Source organism: Diplotaxodon limnothrissa, linkage group LG18 (genome assembly GCF_057381915.1).
Source record: "Diplotaxodon limnothrissa isolate DT_005_m linkage group LG18, D_limnothrissa_male_GT1.1, whole genome shotgun sequence".
In the NCBI taxonomy this organism is placed as follows: Eukaryota; Metazoa; Chordata; class Actinopteri; order Cichliformes; family Cichlidae; genus Diplotaxodon; species Diplotaxodon limnothrissa.
In genome coordinates this window covers 19,786,762-19,803,553 of record NC_140613.1, presented here as the reverse complement: position 1 = coordinate 19,803,553, position 16,792 = coordinate 19,786,762, and the positions used below count along the sequence as shown (strand labels likewise).

Genomic DNA, 16,792 nt, shown 5'->3' with positions numbered 1-16,792 from the left:
CATGGCGTGGAGAGGATACGCGATAAAATGGGCCAAAACAGAGTTCGTGAGATCCCAGAACACCACTCCACGAAGCTCCAGGTGAGCAAACACAAGGTCGCTGTGGTCGCAGCGTCTGTCTGCACAGGCGTAACACTGACAGGATGTGTGTGTTTACTTCTCCACCAGCCGCAGCCCGTGCTTACCTAACTGTTCCGACTGTCATTGCAAGGAGATCCACAAAGCTGAAGACAGCTTCATGTTTCATCCGTAACCTGCGATATCGAAGCGTAAACGAGTTACTGTAGTCTTTCTGTTTTTCAGTAAATGAATTGAGTGCCTTAAACAGTATGTCGTGCTTTTATTATTGATACTGATACTAACAATAAGTAGTTATGGAGCCACTGTGAGGCATGCTACCCGTGTAGATTCATACATTGTGGGTGCTTGAATTGTTCTCAGTATTATTAGCTTTTATTACGGATGCATTCATTTTTTTGTAACTCTACAACCAGCAGTAGCTGTAATTTTACAACAACAACAAAAAAGTAAAATTAGTTTTCAAAGCAGGACTTTTATGTTCTTCCCCTAAATGAACATTGATTTTATACTTTTTTGTGTATATTTCAACAACTGCCTGCTTTAAAAGCTGCCTCTTTCTCCTGGCAGTCTTAACCCCTACAACCAGCAGAGGTGTGGATTTCGTCGGGAGGCCAAAAGGCCAGACATAAAGAAAAAAAATGCCACGCAGGAAACAAACACCTCAGCCACTGAGGCTGGCACCCCGGTGCCCCAGCCTCCTCCTAGAGTCCCCAGGCCTACACTTTTCACACCGCTGATGTTCACAGTAGGGGTAGGTCCCCCCCAGTTTTCTACTGCTGTGTAGTGATGAAATGGATGCATGGTACACTGTTGTTTGTGGACAGTAAAGTGCTTCTGGCTGTTTTCTGACTCCATTTCAGTTTACAGGCTGCTCCTTTGGTGCGGCGGCCATTCTCCAGTATGAGAGTCTAAAGTCAAGACTTCAGACTGCAAAAGATGAAGAGAATTCAGAAAAAGGCATGCAGGTGAGCACTTTGATGATCCACATTATTGCACATCTCCTTTGCTTGCAGATCGCATTACTGGTTTGATTTACAAGCTGCTCACAGAGACTCTGTGAACCTTTCACATGTTCCCAGGGCACCCAGGACATGGCATACTGGCACAACTGGTGGAACCAGCTGTCCAGCTTCCAGCGACAGCTCATTCTCCTGGTGTCCATGGTGGATGACTTCTGGAACAGCCTCACAGAGGGACAGAAGACTGTGACAGGTATTATTTTACACAGTCAACATCTTTGCAGTGTGTGTGCGGTTTTGATTATCGATTTTCCGATTTTAAAATCGATTCTAGCTTGAATAGCGTGATATCGATTCATTAAAATCCTGAATCGATTTTTAAATATAAATGCATTTTGCCCAAAATGCCAGAATCTCAGGATAAATCTCACAAAATTTTGACAACCACCAAACAGCTAAAACAGTAAATGAGAGCAGGCACACGGATTCTGCACAAAGACGTAAACAGAGCGCGGACCCGACGCTTTCTCGCCCAACGGGACGTACACGGACATGTGTCTGGTCCGCGCTCTGTGTTTAAATCTTTTATTGCGCTAGATTCTGAAGCTGCAGGTTTTGTGTCTCTCCAACCAAAGTTGATTGAACCAGTCGCGAAAAGAAGATCCAAACTACGCTTCACATAAACATCATCATGAAGTCCCCCTTATTTGCGGTTTTGCCTCCACCACAATAAAATCACACTTGCACAGCTCTCTCTCTCCGTGTACTTCAAGAACAGTTTCCCATTCACTTGCTTATTACCTACCAGTCTACCATTGTAAACAGTGCTGTCAGCCGCTGTGTTGTTTTTTTCTTTTCTACTTAAATGACTTCCGACAAGAAAGCCGCATTTTTGCTGTTCAATACTGAAGAAATTTAAACTTTTTAAATTATGCAAAATTGCAAAATGCTTAACTGTATCTCTAATAGAAACCTCTGTAACTTTGCTCTGCTTCGCTTCAGCAGCATCAGGTAATGTTCATGTTGATTCATGGTTTTCTTCAGTTTTTGTTCTACCGCAGAATATTTTTAAGGTTATCTGCTATAAAAAGTCAGGCCAGGAAAATCGCCTTCATGTTTGTCTGTGTTTTATCCTCTGTTACTTTGACACAAAGGCATCTGCTGTGATGCTCACACCTTTGATAAAGTCTCACAAGTGTAAGGTTTCTTTTTACAGATATAAAATATGGATATGTACTGATTAGTGATCAGAATTATAATATTTCTGACTGTCTGAGGCAAAATTTCCCCGAATCAAATGGAATCGAATCATGGATCGAATCGATTCGGGACCTTGCGCTTGTGAATGGGAATCGAATTGATTCTAGAAATCAGTGACGATACCCAACCCTATGTGTCTGGGTTTTTTTGTTTTTTTATTTATCTCTTTGCATTTCTTCATAGTTGGCACCTTTATTTATTAATTTTTTTCTAGGTATTATCGCACTAAATGCCGCCGTCCTCTGCTGTTGGCGAATCCCTTCAATGCAAAGAAGTATGCTTAAGTACTTCACGTCCAACCCAGCTTCCAGTGAGTTCACCTGTGCTACATGGTCATGACCTCTTTTGTGTTTGCAGTGTGTGCATTTTTTTCCCCTCTCCTCTTCCTCTTCCAGAAACACGCTGCCTTCCCATGGCTCTGTCCTCCTTCAGTCACTACTCCATCATCCACATGGTGGCCAACATGTATGTCCTATGGATATTCTCCTCAGGGATCGTCTCTCTTTTGGGGAAAGAGCAATTTCTTGCAGTTTACCTGTCTGCTGGTGAGTCAAATAAAGCACACAACTGGAGTCTGATAACATTTATTAAATCTAAACACAATACTTGAATATTTTTAACATTAGTGTTTAATCCAGGGTGGATAGTTTAATGATCTCTTTGCTTCATGTTTGACTGAAACTCGCTGTTATTCCATCCATCATTTACTACAGCACAAAAACCTTATTTTAATTTTGGGACACTCAAACGTTTAGGGCCTTTCAGTACTATGCATGGCTGATTATTGAGAATATAGGTAACAGGAAGTAAGAAAGGCTACCAAATGTTTGATTTTCAGGTGTGGTTTCCACTATGGTCAGTTACACATGTAAGGCAGCCACCGGGCGTCTCTATCCATCATTAGGGGCGGTAAGATATTTGCTAAAATCCATTTTAAAGCTCAACTCAAATGATGGACAGCTGTGATAGTAACTGTTTTGATCTACAGTCCGGCGCCGTCATGGCAGTGCTCGCTGCTATCTGCTCTAAGATGCCAGAGGCCAAGCTTGGCATAATCTTCCTTCCCATGGTCACTTTCACAGCAGGAACAGTAAGTGCTGCACACTTCATATTTCCTACATACACTTTATGAAGTACACCTTACAAGTGCTCGATTGGAATCCATATTGCCTTCAGAAATGCCCCAGTTTTTCATGGCACTGATTCAACACGGTGACTACAGTCAGCTCATTGTCATGTTCAAGAAACTAGTTCGAGATGATCTGACCTTTGTGACATGGTGTGTTATCCCGCTGGAAGCAGCCATCAGAAGACCTGCACACTGTAGTCATAAACATATGAACATGATCAGCAGCAATACACAGGCAGGCTGTTGTGTCTAAATGATGTTGTTTTTCCAATCTTTGGTTGTCCCATGGGAATTGTAGCCTCAGTTCTTAGTTGACAGGAGTGGCACCCACTGTGGGGTTCTGTTGCTGTGGCCCATCTTCTTTAAGGTTGGACATGTGCATTCAGAGATGTTCTTCTGTCTACCTCGGATATAACGAGTGGTTGCTTGAGTTGCTTTTGTCTTCCTTCCCGCTTTTGCTGCAGGAAGAGATGTGAGTGTGCATGGACCAAATAAAAAGGTACATGTACGAGTGACTGTGGAAGTATGCATGCCAGCGCACTGAATGCAGCTTTGCCTTTGTTTATATTTAGGCTCTGAAAGCGCTAGTTGCCATTGACACAGCAGGACTTCTGTTGGGATGGCGGCTGTTTGACCATGCAGCTCACCTTGGCGGAGCCCTCTTTGGAGTGTGAGTCAGGTCTTATTTTTACCCTTTCCTCAAAGTCTGTCCATGTTAACAATATGAAATACAGTTTCAAGGCATATGAAACTGTCTTAATCCCAAATCTGATTACTTACTTTTTCTGGAGGGTTTAACTGTTTTCTTAGACTTACATAAGCAGACAGATTTTTTTCCCAGTTTTAATATCCTGCTCTCATAACATGGCCCAAGTGTGAAAATTGTGGTTATGTGACAGTTGCAGGTGTAGTCACAAATACAGCTTAAAGCCTGTGGAACATATCTAATATTATTAAAATGTTGTTTTGAAGGCTTTGTGCTTTTGAACTCAGTCATGAAAAAAAGAATCCAATGATTCTGCACTGCTTTGATCAGTCTAAATCCTTTAATGTCTTAATGTGGCCTAATGGGAGCATCTTGTTCTGCTTTCTCCACATTTTACCGTGCCATGCATCTCTTCATACAGGTGGTATGTGGCATATGGTCATAAACTCATGTGGAGGAAGAGGGAGCCCCTTGTGAAGTTGTGGCATGACATTCGTTCACCAGGCAGCCGAGGTTCCAGGCCTGGACGTGGACCCGGGGGTGGTGGTGGTGGACCAACATCATAAGTCCCTGAAATTCTTTGTGAAAGAACTGGAACCCATCCAAACGAATATGCAAGGACACTTTTATCCAATGACATGGAGTGGACTGTTATTAATAAATAAATCTAGTTTTCACATCCAAAGTTAGTAAAGAGCATTTGCTGATTTAATGCCTTGCAAACTTGAAATTTAAAAGCAGGTGAAACTTCATGTCTAGCGTTGCAGTCGAGATGTTTACTTTGTAGACTTTAAGCACCTGTTATGCTACCGGTAATCTGTAACTCTGCTACCTCATTTAGCCATTTTCCACCAATGCTTTGCCAAATCTCAAACTGGTTCTACACATTTACACCAACAAAGAATGGTGGCACCACAAAAATGAGTCTCCCAACACTTGGATTCAGTGATTTCAGAAGCAATGGGAATATTACTGCAAGTAATTTACCACTAATTTCCAAATGTAGCATTCAGATTCGGCCCTGTGTGACACTAACGTCTGATATAGTATGCAAAAATTAAGTTCTGACACTTGCCAAAATATGGCCATCGACCAGCACCAGACTAGGCACATTACTGGTGGAAAACAGGTGTTAGTAATCCAAAGCTAAAAACCTTTTTATCCATGTTTTTGTGTCCATGTTGTTCTGGAAAACTGCATTAGCCATCAGACCAAAATTTCCACATTAGAAAACAAAGAATTTTATTGTCTGATCCTTTTCCTCTGTTAACACTCTCATTCAAACTACTAGCTTTACATTGAGAGAAAAATAGAACAAATAAGCATATCCAATGATTTTAGATAAATGGGCACTCCCACGTATACCTACTAATGTAAATAATTCATTTGGTAACAAATCTCTTTATCAGTGCCCTCTATTACAGTAAAAAGTGGCCAAGGCACTTTTTTAAAAAAAACCAAAAACCTGCAGTTTAACTATTTTGGTTAGAAATACTTTCCTCACAGCAGGGCAATATGTTTAAAATTAAAGCTGTGACAAAACTATTCATGACAATATAAGTTTTATTGGAAGCGTTTAATCTATAGTTGGCACATATGAGAATTTGGAACAAAGATACCACGACTCATGGTGCCAAAACACACTCAGTTAATTCTTCAGATGCCGACATCTCCAGATTACTACCTGAACTCATACAGTGGGGGAAGTATTTCACCCCCTGCTGAATTTGATGGGGGTTTTTTTCTGGTTTTCTGGTTGATATTCTGTCTTTCTCCATTAAAATACCACTGCCATAGAAAATTAGAAACGGTTCATTTCTTTGTGAGTGAGCAAATTTACAAATTCAACAGGGAATAAATTATTTTCACCATTATAATAATGATTTCATGCCCTGAGAAAACATTTTATTTATCAAATCACATTCCTGTCCTGGACATAAAGAGTCACTGTTAAATGCTTTTCACAATTCCTTTTTATTCAGATACGTTGGTGGAAAGTTTTTTTGGTTAAATACAACTACAGCATACCTACATCTTAAGACAGTCTAAATCTGTTACTAATAAAGCAGGTTAAGTTGTCAAAATAGATCAAAGACTGACACTTTTTTGGCTTCAAGGTAACTTTAAGGCAGTTCCTGGTAAACAATACAGATTAGCTTATCAAATATGGATGTCTCATCAGACAAGGGCATGTGCAGCAAATTCTTCTAACAATCCTCGCTGTCCAAAAATCAGGCGTCCATCACTGTCGGGCTGTGAATGAGAAAACTGCTCAGAATCCTAAAACTCAAAAGAGTAGGCTAAAAATCAAAGAGGTACAATGAGATTAAAGTTTTCATTTTTTAGTTTCCAGGCACAGTTCGTTCGTTCTCTCTCTCTCTCTCTCTCACTCACTCACTGATAATTCAAACTTATCCTCCACCCTGTCACATGATGTTAATCAAACAGACTTACCAGAACACTATATCGTCTACTTTTTATCCAGAGCAATCAGTAATACAGCACTTCCTCAGCCCCTGCTTTTGTGGTTTGCATAACTGGGGAAGCCAAACTGGGAGACCATCAGGTTGGAGAAGGAAAGAGGCATAAAGCCATAGATCTGTGTCAACCTGTTCAGGCAGTAGGACCTCTGGAGAAGGTGTTCGGGACGATGCCACATCCCCTGGTATCCACTGCTGGCCTCCTTTTCTAGGTTGCGGAGGTCCACGGGTTTGATAAAGACCCCAGAGGCTCTGTTCATTTTACCCAACTTTGATTGTTTTCTTAAATACAGAGCTACGGCAAAGTTCATGGCAATATCGTCACAGTTCTGCGTTTCATCCACTAAAGCATGCACTGCTTGAGGCTGGTCCTGAAAGAGCTGCAAATAGCGGCGGTGGAAGAAGGCAGCACCAATTAACACCATGGAGTATCTGCAGGGAATGCAGGGAGATGGAAGCTTAAAAAACAAAGTACACCTAGCCAGAGGCCTGTACTATGAAGCAGGATTAGTGGCGCAGCAATGCAAATTCAGGGTTAACTCTGCATTTTCAGCAATACGATGGTGATTCGCTGCTGTTGAAATTTATAATGCAGGTTGAAAGAAAAACAGCTGCTGTTTAGTTGTGTCTAAGAATCTATATTTATTACTCATCATGGAAAGAAGACTTTAGAGACTCATGAAAAACATTAGACCCTCTTACTATCTGCTCAGAGTGGCTCGGGGGATTTTACAGCAATGTTAACACCATTTTCCAGAAAGCTAAGTGGAGAGAATTTATCTAAATTTCAGGAGTGGTACCACACCTCCATACACATCCCTTCCAGTAATCCATCAATATATGACCCTCCCGAGCACTACAAGCTGTTCATTCTCATCTTTGTGCCCCACCCTCCCTTCCCTTTTTTACAATTCATTCACTTCTCATTAGTACATGAGGATCTTCCCAGCCTGGGAGCCATCGCCAATCCCCCCTGAGGCCTTCCCCAAACTGCAGCCTCAATTCATCCTCAAGCCATCTGCCATTATTTACTAGGAATGCTGTCAAACCTAAAATGAGAATGTAGTCCCCGCTAGTGAATTGGGCAGTAGGAAGTGACGTTTTATCTCTTGATCTCAAATATAACCTGTTCCACAACTGGTTAGGTCTGCAGCACAAATTCTCAAGGTAAACTACCCCCTAAGAAATGAACCCTCTTCATAAACCAGGGTTTATGCCAAAGTTACCTGAATAAGCCTTGAATTTTCTCATGTTCAATTTAAAGTCAACAAGTACAAACTCACCATCTACTGACCAATCGTTTCTCTGGGAAATGGTGCCACCATTCCTGGAACACATGTCGGACATGTCCACGGACAGCTAGCGTCTAAAGGAGCAACTTTATTTCTATTTCTAAAATGATTGTATTGTCTTCCACGCCTTTATAATGTGGATATACACTGGATATCAAATTTGCAAGCATGCTATGCCTGTCTTTAATTTCTATTTGTATATATTTTCTTAACTTGCACTCAAGCCATTAAACACCACCAGCACAGTTTCAGCTGAAAAGATAAAGTTAAAATTGTTTTCTGCACATTTAAACATTGATATAACAGATTATCCTGAGTCTTAAGGATACTGAGAAGTCTGTTAACTCGCACAGATGGCATTTTTGCCAGATTTTCCTCCTGGCTTCAGCTTAGGCTTTATAAATATAATAGTGCTTTTCCATTCATAAAGCCTATTTAAATCGTACACTTGTAATCTCACGCTACTGTTTTGGCAACACGTGTTGCTCTGAGCCTGTACTGTACACAGCTTAACATTGCCTGGTCTGACACAGTTTTAACTTCCTTTCTAAAATCAGGCCGCTCAGATCTGTTAGATCTGCCCACGTCTGTGATTGGTCAGAAGTTGCCTCTTTCATGTGTTCATGCTCACATGAACACATGACAGACTGGTAAACCTAGAGTGGACCTATTAAGTTTATAACCACTTTCTTGTGACAGCTTAACGCTGATTTAGACTTCTGCTGTGGATTTTTGATGTAACCCATATGAGTGGTTGACGTTACTGCCAGCAGTCATGCTTGTCCTTGGCGCATCATTCGTTAATTACCTTGTGGTCATGTCCCAGTGTTTTATATGCTGTGCCAACAACAATACAAATAAAATTCTGGGACTTTTCTTTCCCACATGGTTCCCCACTATTTGTTGTGGCTGGTTTTTGTTCCAGAGGCAAACATATGTCCCGTCTTTGCACATTACCTCACATCCATTCCAAAAGCTTTGGCAATCTCCCTGCACGAATTTTCTGACATCTGTGAATCCTTATAGAAATGCTATGATCATTATTCTTTATACTAAGATATGATTGTTATTCTCTCACTGATATGTTTAAAATTAAACACAGAAGTATACTGATGTACACTGATGTAAAAATAAGTGAAGCCACATAAGCAACAAACATTCTGGGTATGTCGAGCATGCTTCGTAGTACAGGCCCAAATAACATGCAGGGTATGTGGACAAAAAAACCAAAAACAAACAACCTACACGTCACCTCCTGCTGTTTCTGGATCCTGCAGCTCAAAGCTGCCATAGCTGTACACTCCTGCTGCCGTTGAGACATGTTTCCTCGGTACAAATCCAACAATCTGGTCTGGAAATTGCTGTGGAACCCAACAGTAAAACAACTCAGGGTTTGCCGGCTAAAATCTGCAGTTAAATTTTTCAAGTTTATGATACTCATTACCTTCCAGACAGAAAAAGCAAAACTGATGTCAGGTACACTGATGAGAGTGTCATCATCCAGCATCAGAACAGCTACAGGAGCAGAACAAAAATACTACTGTTCACTGACTAAAATGTATTTAAATATAACAAATAATACATACGGTGCAAGCTGACAGATGTACTGACCATCAGTATCAATTTCAGGGAATGGTTGTAGCCTGTTGCGCATTCGGTTGCTGGTCTGCTCCTTGAAGACTACCTGGACCGGATGAGGCCCCAAGGAGCTCCACAGCTTTGCAGGTGTCTGCTCTCCAATGTTGTTCCATACTATGATAATTCTCTGAAGATGAGGTACTCCCTGGTAATGGTTTAGGAGTTTGAGCAAAACGTCTGTGCGGTTGTAAGTCTGGATGATGATGGTAAACTTCTTCTCCTCCGAGCTGTCAGCGTGGTGAACCTGTGCGGGATTCTGCTTTTGCGGGGTTGCCCTTCGTAGCACCTCCAAGACAGCAACACCTCTTTGGTCCTCAGCAGGTGGCAGCAGAGCTGTCAAGACTACACCAACCAGGAGGATCAGCAGAATTGCCCAAAACAAATAGGTTCGTCGGAGCCCAAAGCAACAACGGGGCAGCCTGCACACAGATTTGCAGTATTTATTAATATTTCCATCTCAGCTCCAGTTTAAAAGAGAAAAAAAATCAATATATGCAGTTTCTATGACTGATTTGTTGTATTCTAAGCAGAAATTAGTTAATCTATGGCCTGTGATAAATGTTAGGATTATATGGCATCCATAACTAAACATGCAAATCAATTAAGCCATCTTGGGTATCCGAAATGACAACTTAGCTTGTGCAAGTAGTTGTAGTTGCACTGATTTTAGCTAACTTTAACGTGATTTTAGCCCAGCGTTTGTTTTGAACACAACGGTTTAGTCGGCTGTCTCGTAACATATCTAGCCTGTTACATTTTAACATATTCTATTTTTCTTTCTAGAAAGGAGAACTCACCTCATTTTTGTTGGCACTACAAACATTCAACCCCTTTCTTTCAAACGGTCGCCATGTTGGCTGACTTTGTCCAAAGAGTGTACAAGTTAAGAGCGGTTCCTATTTAACACCCGCCGTAATTTATGGTACTCAACAGCCACGCAGCTATTTTATTATAGAGAAAATTTCTTGTTAAATGAATATTTTGTTCTTACTCATTATAAATACATTTTCTACGTTACAACCTCGTAAATATATTTTCACTCGCGTATTCCGACTTTCTAATGAACTGTCGCCATGTTTGTTCAGCGGCTTGATTTTTAATTCAGGGGCATATCTTCGCCTCTACAAATATGTTAATAATAGTTGGTCGAGAGAGAAAGGGAGAATCAACTAAATGAAAAATTTTCAAAACCAGTCTACCTAGTGGTTACAACAAAGGTAAGTTAATCTAATGCACTGTTAATGAAAAAAGAGTGTATTAATAGTATTCTTTTTTGGAGAATAACATATGTTAACGAGGAATGACTTTCCTCGTTAAAGCAAGAAAAGTTAACAACAAAACAAAAACGTTTTTCCAGATTGCTCAGCTCTGGTGAAGTGAACATGCCGTTGGCGTCGGTCCTGAACTGTCCTACAGTACCACTTTCCAATGGTCTGCAGATCCCCGTGCTTGGTTTGGGTGTGTTTTACTCTGGCAGTCACTGTTTTTAAATCAGCTAGCACAAACCTGAATGAAGCATTATGCAATCCTAGGACACAGTGATTGTTAACTGAATCGGTTGGCTTAAAAACTTTTAAGTAATGCAATAGGGAAGTAAATCCACAAGTAAAACTGACACCTATCAAGTTTTAATTCAAGAAAAAAATATGTAGTGTTACTGTTCGTCAGTTTATCCACAGGCAAACGTTTGGTCTAATTCCTCCAATACAGTTGATACTACAGTTGCGTACACAAACGGGTTTTTCAGTATCCTTTAATCCAGGATATGTGAATATTTTGTATGTATTTATACCTTTTATGAATACACTGTATATTTATGTCAGCGCTAATACGCCGTCAAGTTTGAATTAAACTACATAACACTATCATTAAAATGTCTTCTAGTGCTGCTGTAACACGTGAATTTCCCCACTGTGGGAAATATAAAGTCTATATTATAATAATTACCATTGGGGTTTTTTTTAATGTATAAATGTTGTGTGTTTTTCTCTTTGCCAGGCACATCACATAATGGTGGTTACTCCCACGATGCAGTTATGTATGCCCTCACTGAATGTGGCATCTGCCACATTGACACAGCAAAGCGTTATGGCTGCGAGGCCGAATTGGGCAAAGCTGTCAGAGAAAGTGGGCTTCCACGAAGTGATCTGTGGCTCACGAATAAACTGTGGCCCGGCGACTACGGATATACAGCTGCAAAAAAGGCCTGTCTGGACTCCTGCTTGGAAATGGGGGTCGAGTATTTTGGTATGCCGTCTGATTGATAAAGTTAAAAACAGTTAACAGCTAAACAGTTTTCTGGGATGTCACTGCAGGACAAACGTCTTGAATAAACCTGTGATGGCTCGTGATGTAGTTGAATTAATCCATGTTCACCACACCGAATGCAGTTTGCTGTCTTTTGTTACATCATGACCTCTAACCCCTGTTGTTTTTAAAGATCTGTACCTGATGCACTGGCCAGAGTCAAAGACACCTGGTGGTTCCAACAGGGAGATGAGAGCTGAGACCTGGAGAGCTTTGGAAGAACTTTATAAGGAAGGTAAATGGCCTGTATTTATATTTGCATTTATATTTATATTTATAAATGCTAAATGCATGGTATTAACTTAGAGAGATTATCAGAATTACCATACAATGCAATTATTTATTTATACTATATTAATTTTATCCTTGGGAATTATGTTCATAATTTAATTAAAAGACTAGCTTCAGTTTTACAGCTGGATAATCACTGAAGTAGTGATGATAATACATATCACTTAATAGTAGTAAAAGAGTTTATTTCACAAAGCATACATATCTCTGTTTGCTAATATAGGTGTGTGCCGTGCTATTGGGGTCAGCAATTTTCTGGTCCACCACCTGGAACAGCTGAAAGAAGACTGTACTGTGATACCACATGTTAACCAGGTAGTTTTATCCATTTAGCATTTATTTAAGCTAGAATCTGTGCAAAGATACTCAGGTTGACTTTCTTTATGCCATAAAACTTCCTTCAGCTCATTGACTTTATTGTTTTATATGCTGTTTTAACTGATCAGGTTGAGTACCATCCTTTCCAGCAGCCAAATCACCTGATTCAGTACTGTCGTCAGGAGGGAATTGTGTTTGAAGGGTATAGTCCTCTGGCCAAGGGTCAAGTCTTCAACAATCCCACTGTTCTCCAGATAGCGGAAAAGCACAGACGCACGCCAGCTCAGATCTGCATCCGCTGGAGTATTCAGGTTGTCACGCTCATCACATGATTTCCATCCCTGGTGTGAAAATATTGTGTCTACTGAAATTCTAAATATTCTTGAATATTTTCAATTTTGTGTTTCTAAGAACGGAGTTGTGACAATACCAAAATCGACCAAAAAGAAGAGGATACAAGAAAACTGTGAAGTGAGTTTAAAGATCATTCCATACTTTCTTGAACCCTTTAAAAAAGTCTACAAAATGAAAAACCAAAATAAAAGTTCATGTTGTGATCGAACATTTTTTCAAATAAAGCTTAGCTGTAGCCTAAGTTTGACAAGACAGTCAAAATCATGTCTTCATCTAAACCCAGTTACACCGTGCAAAGGTCTTGAACCACCCTTAATTTCTTTATATTTTGCCTTTAAGGAGCCAGCTTTCTAAAGTTGGTATCAGAGTTTTCTTTTGGGCACTGGCTCTTTTTACACCCATTTTTAGTCCAGTCCTTGTACCTGACCATTTTCAGAGGAATAAATCATTCAAGCACAAAAAAGGCAGCAAACTCGAGGGGTGAATCAGTGCTGTCTCTACACATTGAAATACAGAGAAAACTTGGTGAAGAACCAATTTTAAATGATATCTTTACACACTTTGTTACTAGCAGCCTGTCTGTTCCAATTTCTTTAGTCTAATCTATGGAAAACACCAAACACAGTTGACAGATGTAAAAATTGTACTACAACAGGGTGATTCAGAAAGAGCTATTAGTGGAAAACTTGCCGCACTGTGTCCTAAAAATTTTAAGGAAACACGACAAATGGAGGACAAAAGAAGTTCTTCTGCAGCAGAAGAAAAGTATCTTAAGAAACAGGAAAAAAGCAAAGACCTGACAGAACCTGAGAGATGCATCTGGTTCATCTACTGTTCACTAAAGCTTCGTCAGAAATGGTCTCAGTGGAAGGCTGGCTGTTAAGAAGTCATTCTTAAGGGAGGAAAACAAGTGGTATGCCACATTACACAAGAACTGGACTTAAAATCAGTAGCAATGAATGGAGTGATGAATCCAAATCTGAAAGTTTTGGTTCAAATAATTGTCAGTTTATGCAAAGGTCAGGAGAGAGGTATGACACTGATTGTGTACAGCCATCTTAAAAACACGGTGGAGGCTCTGTCATTGTTTGCACCTGCATTTCAGTCAGTTGTGTTCTTCTTCTTCATCTTGTTAAAACTGATGGATTTAGTGATGAATTACAAATTGAAAATGTATGGAATTATTAACATTTTTCTAAGAAAATATACAGATTTTTTTAAAAAGGAGGTGGCTCAAGACTTCTACACAATGATGTGCCTTGTTTGGTAGCTTCCACTAGAGGTCATCATAATAAACTTATGCATCTGGCTTAACTGAGGTTTAGTAAATGTAAAGAGATCTTGACAAGTTAAATAGTTTAAATAATGGCATAATGTGTCCATCTTTCCAGTCAGAAGACAGATAACTTCTGCAGTTTATCATCACAACTGAGAGAAGCCAATCTCACTTTTAATGCCACAGGCATTTTCGTTTTTCATATGATCCTTTTCCTCTTCTTATTACGGTGGCCCTGAGAGGCCAAACGGACTGCAACTTCAGAAAACACTTGCAAAAAGAAAAATGCTGCAAAAAGAAAAACACCTGCAAAAAGAAAAACGCTGCAAAAAGAAAAATGCTGCAAAAAGAAAAACACCTGCAAAAAGAAAAACACTTGCAAAAAGAAAACCACTTGCAAAAAGAAAAACACTTGCAAAAAGAAAAACACTTGCAAAAAGAAAAATGCTGCAAAAAGAAAAACGCTGCAAAAAGAAAAACGCTGCAAAAGCACACAAGACACAACAGAAATGTTTCTGGGGAGACAATAACCCAACGGACCAGTTGCACGAACAAAAACATGCTAACAAGTGCACTGGGACTGGGAAGGAACAACATTTGTCTCTTATATATGATACACCTATATGTGCACTGTCAAAGATACTTGTCTTGAGTGAAGATTTAAGGTGATAAGACATATAAATAACTGCAACTTGAAACTGTACTGAAGCTCAGTATTTGACACAGAGTTCGTGTTCACTGCTGTAATAGCTAATAATGATTAATATAATAACTATAATATTGGCCATATTATATTTACACTACTAAAGTGATATGACTTTAGTCTCATGAACAACATTAGCTAATTGTTATTTACTAACGAATCTTAAATGACTGTTCAGTACAGAAATGAAGCCCAAAAATCATGTTTTACAGTCCTGTGGTCTCAGCCTCAGATACTTATCAAATCACACAAAGCTCTTGTAGAAACAAACAAACAAACAAATGAACAAAATATGTTCTCCTTCATTTCTGTCAAACAAAGTTGTATGACACGTTTCCAGCGGTTAGTATCATGGTTGCTAGGCAACCTGGGAAGCACGACCGAGACTAGACCGTCCCATACAGCCCATGTGTTTGCAACAAACTTGCCGTTTATTTTGCAAATCGAGCTCAACACTGCCCCTAGCGTCCTGGAGCACTTCCGTTGTGATTTGGAGTTTGCGTGTGTTTTGGATTTTGTACGTGTTTTGGAGTTTGCACGTGTTTTCTAAGTGTTTTGGAGTTTGCACGTGTTTTCTAAGTGTTTTGGAGTTTGTACGCGTTTTGGATTTTGTACATGTTTTGCAGTTTGTACGTGTTTTGGAGTTTGTACGTGTTTTGGAGTTTGTACGTGTTTAGGAGTTTGCATGTGTTTTGGATTTTGTACGTGTTTTGCAGTTTGTGCGTGCTATTTGGAATTTGTACGTGTTTTGGAGTTTGTACATGCTTTGTCTCTAGGGGCCACCGTATCTTATCGTCCTCTCTCTCACACACACAAACAGGTGTTTGGATTCCAGCTGGAGGACGAGGACATGGCTGCTTTAGGAAGCTTGCATGATGGAAGACATGTTACTTGGGATCCAACAAATGTGGAATAAGTGGGAAGATGGAGGGTATGTTTGTCCATGAACTGGTGATGGCTGAGTGAGGAATTGATTTGAATATGTTCTTGGTTAATTATTTTTCTTTCTGGCAGTTTTCCTGGAAATAGACTTGACTGTAATGTCAAAGTTTATTGAGCTACATCTTCAGATAATGTGTAGACAAACACACACGAAGGACAAAACCATTCCAAGTGCCTTACTTTATAGAAATGTTGATTTTTTTTTTTGTGATATATATATATATATATATATATATATATATATATATATATATATATATATAAGGAACACGAGAAGCTGGAGAAATACCAAGGACTCAGAGAAGAGCTCGAGAGGATGTGGAGTCACTAGGTGCGGTGACTCCCAAGCTAGGCGAGTGGCTCCAGCAGATCCCGGGAATAACATCGGAGATCTCTGTCCAGAAGAGCGCAGTCCTGGGAACAGCTAAGATACTGCGCAGGACCCTCAAGCTCCCAGGCCTCTGGTAGAGGACCCAAGCTTGAAGGATAAACCGCCCGCAGGGGCGTGCTGGGTGTTTTATATATATATGTGTGTGTGTGTGTGTGTGTGTGTGTGTGTGTGTGTGTGGTAAGAAAGGTGTTGTAAACGCAGATAATGGTATCTTTACCTTTCCAGAAATGTGGTTGTGATTGTGAGCTTGACTTGATCTTGAATAAAATCTACAAATTATTTTTTTTCACATTCAAATTAAGGGGAGGGATCAAGTGGTTTCTAAGACGAGAGGACCTTGGTATCGTATCCATGGTTGCAGTATATAAAACAACTATGTAAACTCAAGGCTGTGACCTTTTATTAGTCCTCTTCTCTTATTCCGCAAATGAAATCTTTAGTTTACTTCACCTGTAAAATCTGTACGTGATTATCAAAATACCTTAAGCAACATGTATCATTTACAAGTAAGTCATGAGACAAAAGAAAAACAAAACGGCCCCAAAGCTTAACCAGGTTTGGGAGGCATGAAAGTCAGCTGTAACTGTAACTTTATATAACACAAGCTATCAGGGTTTAGCAAATAATTTGCTGGCTACACTGGCTCTGGTAACGTTCAACTTCAC

At 39.9% G+C, this 16,792-nt stretch overlaps 3 protein-coding genes across 4 annotated transcripts; 2 read left to right on the top strand and 1 right to left on the bottom strand.

The window, feature by feature from the left end:
- Positions 1-4,701, top strand: parla (presenilin associated, rhomboid-like a). Its single transcript, XM_085377827.1, has 10 exons — positions 1-81; positions 649-832; positions 942-1,046; positions 1,161-1,293; positions 2,515-2,610; positions 2,696-2,845; positions 3,139-3,209; positions 3,289-3,390; positions 4,002-4,099; positions 4,557-4,701. The coding sequence occupies exons 1-10, from the start codon at positions 2-4 to the stop codon at positions 4,699-4,701; spliced, it is 1,164 nt and encodes a 387-aa protein (XP_085233953.1). The 5' UTR covers position 1.
- Positions 4,702-6,279: 1,578 nt separating this feature from the next.
- extl2 (exostosin-like glycosyltransferase 2) lies at positions 6,280-10,401 on the bottom strand. 2 transcript variants are annotated; one of them, XR_014907041.1, is made up of 6 exons: positions 10,343-10,401; positions 9,519-9,964; positions 9,352-9,422; positions 9,153-9,268; positions 6,590-7,047; positions 6,280-6,388 (listed from the first exon to the last, which is right to left on the bottom strand). XR_014907041.1 is itself a non-coding variant. In XM_085376924.1 (5 exons), exons 1-5 carry the CDS (start codon positions 10,366-10,368, stop codon positions 6,645-6,647), a joined length of 1,062 nt encoding a protein of 353 aa, XP_085233050.1. In that variant the 5' UTR covers positions 10,369-10,401; the 3' UTR covers positions 6,504-6,644. The 2 variants fall into 2 exon arrangements, 1 of the variants encoding a protein (XP_085233050.1); XM_085376924.1 differs by lacking the exon at positions 6,280-6,388 and having other exon boundaries at positions 6,504-7,047.
- A 526-nt stretch (positions 10,402-10,927) lies between these two features.
- On the top strand, positions 10,928-15,710 carry LOC146613481 (putative oxidoreductase ZK1290.5). The gene is made up of 7 exons (XM_085376925.1): positions 10,928-11,003; positions 11,544-11,792; positions 11,986-12,087; positions 12,367-12,458; positions 12,590-12,772; positions 12,873-12,932; positions 15,615-15,710. Exons 1-7 carry the CDS (start codon positions 10,928-10,930, stop codon positions 15,708-15,710), a joined length of 858 nt encoding a protein of 285 aa, XP_085233051.1.
- Positions 15,711-16,792: the final 1,082 nt, after the last annotated feature.